The sequence below is a fragment of the Xiphias gladius genome, chromosome 22 (genome assembly GCF_016859285.1).
Source record: "Xiphias gladius isolate SHS-SW01 ecotype Sanya breed wild chromosome 22, ASM1685928v1, whole genome shotgun sequence".
NCBI classification, from domain to species: Eukaryota; Metazoa; Chordata; class Actinopteri; order Istiophoriformes; family Xiphiidae; genus Xiphias; species Xiphias gladius.
This window is the reverse complement of record NC_053421.1, coordinates 21194560-21201671: the sequence shown is the minus strand read 5'-3', so window position 1 is coordinate 21201671 and position 7112 is coordinate 21194560. Positions and strand designations below refer to the sequence as shown.

Here is a 7112-nt window from a genome sequence, read left to right as displayed (position 1 = left end):
TGCTTATGCTCGTTTCATATAAAGAAATGATAACTTTCTGAATTGAGAGCAATATAATACTAATAAAACCTTATCCTTGTCACCAAAATGGTTTTTTTTCTGCAATTAAAAAAAAAAAAACGACAGTTTATTATATTTGAATGTATTTAATAGCGTGAAATTTAACATGTTTTCCACATCTGGTCACTCCTGTGATGGTAAGGACACATCCTGGAGAGATTCTCTCTGTGGGACATAACCAAGGTTAACTTCAAAAATATGCAACATGTCAAGAGGGTCAAAAAAATAAAAATAATCAAATTTTTTAAAAAAAGAAAAAGCCATCACCACTAGAACATGGCTCTTCAGATCTTTCAAGTCCTTCAGGACTTTCTCACACACGGTTATCTTCTTAGACAGGGTCACCAGTCTGTCATTAACGTCCTCCAGCTGCTGTGGAGGACAAGACGTGGTCGTCGCCAGTTAGTTTCCAAAAAAAAAAAAAAATGCCAGCTTCAGATCAAGACTGACCTGCTTGACCGTTGTTGAATCGCCATCCTCGGACCGCCGAGTCACGGCTTCCTCTGTACAGGCTGATTCACAGAGAAACTTTGGACAAATGTCGCTGAAAGTAACAACTGCGCTGGGAAAGGTGCACGTTTGCTTACCTGCGTCGGAGGCCATGGCAACAGACAGAGCGGTCCCGTGGACACGCGTTTTTTAAGCAGGCGCTCACGGGTGGTTTCGGTTTTCCTAATTAACGGGTGGGCGATGACGAGGGCAGTTAACGTGGAGTAGAGAGATCCCCGACTGTGCGTCAGTCTGCGCCATATCTGTTGGAGAGCTTTAAGAAAAATGCCAGGAAGCAATGCTCTTTTCATTTGAACACATTAAGAGTTCTTAAGGGTATAAGCTGATTAATCGTTTTTCAACAGGTTTTCCGTTATGAAGGTACTTCCTGGGACATGAAATTTTGCTAAGATAATTGACATATTTATGTGATAGATTTTGGGGGGTTTTTTTTCTTTTCTTTTTTTGATGGACTGCAGACCTGATCAAAGCCAAACAGCATATATGGGCTCTGTATAGTAATGAAAAATCTGCATAAAATCCTACAACGAAAGTATCTGGAGAAATCCTTCCGAAAAATAATAATAATGATTCAAACAAACAAACAAAAAAACAAAAAAAAAAATAGTTAAAGCACAACTCAAAAAAATAAAAAAAAAAAAAATCTGTAAGGCTTTTTCACCATTATGTCCCCGGAGCAATTAGTAACATTCTCTTGCAAATAATGTTTTCATGGGCACAATCGATGGACTAATTTGAAACAGAAATTTCTGGATGTTTTTTTTTCTCCTTTCTCTTCTGCAGCCAAGAGGTGTGGGTTTGGGACAGAAAGGGTGGGTTTGAGGCATTTTTGAAAAATATTGTAAAGACCTAAGACAGAGGAGTTGATACATATGTGGTTATTTTATTATTATTATTATTATTATTATTATTATTTAAATGGAATACATGTCAAATGAAATGAAACGAAAACTCCAGGGTTCATTTGTAATGAAGCTTCTTATTTAAGGTCTAAGATGTACGGTTTTTGTTTTGTTTTTGCCGCTCGATATTTAAAAATACCGGAATTTTCCCCGACGCCCTTTAAGAAACGTGTCGTCACGGCTTGGGGGGGCGTAACCCGGAAGACTTTTCTCTTATTTCATCAGGCGACAACATGCCCCTCGGCCGTGAAACGACACATCCGTGGCCGTAGCGCCGGTCGCATGCGGTCTGTTTGTAACGCCGCCGTTGAACTGATCAAATCCCGGGGGGCGCACAGCTCAGCCGCGGCTCGTCGACTCGGAGCAGACATGTGTAAAGAGCTCAGGACCAAAGTGCTGCGTTTACTGCCGCCCACCCCCAGCGGGCCGACCGCTCACCGCGAGGGCCAGACAGGTGAGCTATGTCGCAGCCGAGGACAGACGCGTGGGTCTCCGGGGACTGGCTGTTTTCAGACCCTGTCTTCGACGGGTTGTAGCTGCTGAAGACAGATTTACATGGGCTGTTTGGCAGTAAACACTGCAGCGTGTTACATCAGATTCCGGATTTTCCTGTCGTCCATCTGCCCACTTTGTTTTTAAAGGTGAAGTCCGCACACATCCGATAGTTTTGGAGAGTAAAGTTAATACGCATGCTTTAGAAAACACACAGCGAACTGCCCAGACTTGACATCAAGGCTACAAAACTGGACTGATAATATAATTAGGTCACTATTAGGTCATTAGTCACTTTATGGCAGGGATTGTGTATATACATACACATACATGAATACGCATATATATGAGTTGATGGTCAGAAAATTGCCAGCTGTTTGCAACAATTATTTGTCGTTTTTCAAGAAAAGATGCCAAAAATGTGTTTGTTCCAGCTCCAGATTTTTATCTTTGGGTTTTGGACTGCTGGTCAGATAAAACAAGATATTTGAAGACATCACCTTGGACTATGGCAAATTGTAATGGGCTTATTTGGTTGTTTTTTTTTTTTTTTTTGTTTTGTTTTTTTTGGAGCCACTTTCTCACTGTTTTATAGACTGAACGATTAATCCATTAATAAAAAAAAAAAAAAAAAAACTGGCAGATTAGTGGAAAATGAGCGGAAAAAAAACAGTTAGCAGCAACTAACTTTTAAACAAACACAATATATTTCTGTGTTTGTGGCAACATCATTTACTGCACCTTGATAAAAGCTTCTACTTTATGAGCTCCCCGCAGTCCTCGAGACCTTTCTTACCTTCTGGTTGGCTATCGTGGGTGCCGAAGCTGTGGAGGATGCCTCATTTAACCCTCCTTGTTCTTTGAACTGCAGATGGTGCGGAAATCCTGAGCTGCACGGTGAAGGCCCTGAAGGAGGGCCACGTTGTTGCGGTGCCCACAGACACCATCTACGGCCTGGCATGTCTGGCCCAAAACTCTGAGGCCATCAGAAAAACCTACGACATCAAAGGACGAAATGGACAAAAACCCCTGGCAATCTGTGTGGGAGAAATTCAGGATATCTATAAGTAAGTTTCTGCTGTTTTAGACCACTAGAATGAGAGGAAGACTTTGATCGGGTCACACAAAAAAAAAAACGAGTCACAAAATCGGAGGAGACATGGCAGACTGATGGTCCGACATGGTGGGTACATCCAAAAACCGGACTACAACATTCTGGACTGCAGTGGGGCTGCAAATAACAATTGTTTCCACTATCGATTAATGTGACGAAGATTGTTTTTTCAGTTAATTACTTGGTTTATGAACGGCAGAAAAACAGTGAAAATGTTCAGCACAATTTCTCAGAGCCCAAGACGATGTCGTCAGATTGTCTGTTTTCTGTCCAAAACCCAGTGATTCGCACTTTACCATCACACAACACAAAAAAGCAGCAAATCCTCACAACTGCAAAGCTCTCGAAAGTTTGGCATCTTCGCTAGAAAAATCAAATGAGTATCGTTTATGAAAATAGTTTTACTTTTCTTTCCATTGACTAACCCATACACAGACTAACCGGTCAATCGTTTCGGCTCAAGTCTAAATGCAGAACACCTGAGGCTGACAGTGTTTCAATAGTGTGATACCATCTAACACTGGATTTCTCAGCTTTATGACTTGCGGTATCACCGGCTTTTAAAAGCGCAGCTCAACTTCAACACGGCTCGTTTTTGCTTGTTTGGTCAGGTACTGTAAGGTGAAGGTGGAGAAGGAGCTGTTAGGTGACCTGCTGCCTGGTCCCGTCACCCTGGTGTTTGAAAGGTCTGAAATACTGAACACAGATTTCAACCCCTTTACCTCAGTAAGTCCACTCCTCTAAGTAGATATTGCTGAAACTAAAACAACAAATGATTCTAAACGATTTATTAATAAATGTCAAACTTGGGTTCTCATGTCCTCGTGTCCTTCAGCTTGTAGGCGTACGCATCCCAGACCATGGCTTCATGAGGCGCCTTTGCCAGATGTGCGGGGAGCCACTGGCACTTACCAGCGCCAACATCAGCTCACACACCAGCACCGTCGAAGTACATGTAAGTGGGAAAAGTGCAGGAAAGAAAAATAAAACATGACAAGTTCAGCAAGATGCTTTCGTCAGAGTCTCACATTCATGTTTTAAAATTGAATGCAGTGTGTTTCCCAGCATCTTAATTCCATTTGAAAGTATGTTTCTCTTTGTTTTATTGCTCTTTTATCTTTAATCCGTGTGTGTGTGTGTGTGTGTGTGTGTGTGTGTGTGTGTGTGTGTGTGTGTGTGTGTGTGTGTGTGTGTGTGTGTTTTTGTTTTGTTTTTTCTTTTCTTTTTTTTTTTCCTTCTTCTTCTGAAGGAGTTCCAGGAGCTCTGGCCCAAACTAGCGGTGGTGGTGGACGGCGGACCAATAGGAGACCAGAGCCGCCTCGGATCGACAGTTGTCGACTTATCAGTACACGGCAAATACCACATCATCAGGCCTGGTTGGTAAGTTCCACCGGCATTGTGCACCTTCCTCTGTTTTTTTTTTTTTTTTTTTGGTTTGCCGCTGTGCTTTCTAGCAGCAGCCGATGACAGTGTCATTACAACGTACTCCAACACTGGGAGGCTGAGCCGCCCGCAGCACCTCCTGTGATTATGAATAATTTGGAAGCTAGTAAACAAAATGTGGGAAAGCCTGTGCCGACAGAATATTTAAATACCGACCACAGAAAGTAATCAGGGGTGTGTGTGCTTTAAATAGTGGACTTAAAACATGGCTGCAGTTTACTACACACAGATGTATTTGTGACGCTCTTCCACGCTATCACTACAACAGTGATAAAATGCCATATGGAGTCAGTTTATTGCATTTTGGCTGTACTCCACGTTTGTGATTCTCAACTCCACCTCCCTCCACCCCACCCCCTCAAAACCTCGCACGCCTAATCTGACGGAGACTCGGTACGTTCAGTGAGAAATGACTGTTACTCTGTTTTCAGCGCCCTCTCTTCTACGGTTGATGTGCTGGAGCGCAAGTATGGGCTGTCAGAGGACTCGGAAAAATGACCTTTGAACACTCCACGCTCCACAACACACGCTGAGACGCACAACCAGCTTTTGACCTTGGGGCTTCTTCAGACAAGATGAATCCCTTTTTCATGTTCTCATAGAAGAATTAGTATTCCCCAGGAACAGGACTAAAACTGAGGAACAACACCAGTCTTAAACCACTGATTTTGTTGGTGGCCGTTTCACGGTCTGGGGTTACTTTTTCTTTTATTGACCATATTTTCTGCCTTACCATGTGTCTATGATGGGATTATGTGGGATTTTAAACCGAGTGTTACAGGTGTCCACCATTTATTTAGCAAAAGTAGAGCAGGGTCAGCTATGGTATGGGTTTTAAATGTTTTGTTTTATTTTTGTTTTTGCATAAGCATAAAACTTTCTTTCTGTATCGACAAAGCAATGTGGTTTGAGTTAATATTTTGACTCACTATTTTGATAATGGTTAGAAGTGTCATAGGCACCGAATTTACAGCCTGAATGAATCTTCGTGATAACATAAAAGGGAGTTCTATGAATTACACTGACAATGCATCGAATTTTTGAGTCCAGAATTAGGCTTGCACTACAATTAGTCACCAGCTACAATTACAATAACTGAGTTTTATGTTGTAGCTTAAACTATTTTTACCAATTGGAAAATGCTGTAATGCTTCAAAGTCGTGTTGATTAGCAAATGGGCCAAGTGGATGTACGCTGTGAAATTCATCTGCCCACTTGCATGTTTAAATTTTTTTTTTTTTTTTTTTTAAATCCTCATTGCATAATGTAACCTTGGAACAGCCAAAATCATTTTATTGTTATAAAATTATTGGAGACATACGCCTGTCTTTATTTTTAGGTGTCTGGATTTTACTTGTTAAAATGAAGGGTCAGATCATTTAAAAAAAAAAAAAAAAAAAAAAAACTAGCAGAAACCACTTTGAAGCTCCCTTCACATGAAAATCAACCAAAGACACAAAAAAGCATACTTTTATTCTCAAAAAAGCCTGTCTGAAAGTACCTTCTACTTTATAATAGACAACAGGATTTCATCAAATCTAAATGATACAAATCCATGTAGCAGAGCGCCCCAGACAGCGGGACACTCTGCTAGAAAGTGGCTTCTTTCCATTATGGGAATTACAAGAAAATTCAGATTAATTCGACCAAGTTTAGACTAACTTCCCTCTAACGGCTTGCGGGACTCGCTTTAACTTGCCATATGGACTGACTTACTCTGACACTGAGCACCTTTGTTGGTTAGCTCAGTGGACAGAAGCAGTGCTAATCTGCATTCTATAAATACAGAAATGCTCAAAGGGTATTTTATTTTACTTACCAGCTAATATACTGTCCTTGAAGTTTCTGCGAGAGGGTTTTCACTGGTGCAGCCTTTTTGACAGAATTACAACAACACGAAATTATATGAAACCCTATTAAAGTATTGTATTTGTTGAAATAAAAGCAGTGATTCACCATATTGGGAAATAAACGTATTTGCTTTCGTGCCAAGAGTTACATAAAAATATTGAAGTAACCATAGGTTTTGTCAGGTAACTAGCGGAAACTCCACAAAGTCACTGCCCCTGGCCAAAAAAGTAGTCCAGCACATAACACCTCGGAAACTGCAACCTGTCATTTTTACATTTCAGTTTTTGTATTGATTAAACAGTCAAGATATAAAGTCTTGATAAATGAGTTTTAGAGGTGCAGGTGGATGAATTTTGTTCATGTTGGACAGAACCAGGCTAACTGTTTCTGTTGCTAAGCTAAGCTAACTGGCTGACTGCTGGCTCTAGCTTCATATTTAACGGACAGACATGAGAGTGGTATCAATCTTCCCATGCAAGTGTCTTCCAGAAAGCGAATAAAAATATTTCCCACAGTGCTGAACTAGTCCCTTAATTTCATAAGAATCGTCTTGTAGATACGGAATTTTTACATGACCGCTGCAATAAAACCACTCTTCATTTGCATGCTTAACCCCCACTTACTGCTTTCAAAACACCACGCCATCACCACTTTAACAAGCTCTGAACCTGAGAAAAGAGAAGATCAACGTTAGTGTGTCACTGTCTGAGAGCCTTGTTTTGGAAAAACCACTGAAGTGT

At 40.9% G+C, this 7112-nt stretch overlaps 1 protein-coding gene across 1 annotated transcript; it reads left to right on the top strand.

Annotated features, from left to right (window-relative positions):
- Positions 1–909: 909 nt before the first annotated feature.
- yrdc (yrdC N(6)-threonylcarbamoyltransferase domain containing) lies at positions 910–5546 on the top strand. Its single transcript, XM_040117212.1, has 7 exons — positions 910–930; positions 1698–1926; positions 2836–3031; positions 3690–3804; positions 3914–4033; positions 4328–4458; positions 4953–5546. The coding sequence occupies exons 1-7, from the start codon at positions 925–927 to the stop codon at positions 5017–5019; spliced, it is 864 nt and encodes a 287-aa protein (XP_039973146.1). The 5' UTR covers positions 910–924; the 3' UTR covers positions 5020–5546.
- The last annotated feature ends 1566 nt before the right edge of the window (positions 5547–7112 follow it).

Excerpts from the sequence above, each read along its gene's own strand:
- yrdc (XM_040117212.1), top strand. Across the intron at positions 3,805-3,913 it reads ATTTCAACCCCTTTACCTCA|CTTGTAGGCGTACGCATCCC; the intron begins GTAAGTCCACTC and ends CGTGTCCTTCAG. Across the intron at positions 4,459-4,952 it reads CACATCATCAGGCCTGGTTG|CGCCCTCTCTTCTACGGTTG; the intron begins GTAAGTTCCACC and ends CTCTGTTTTCAG.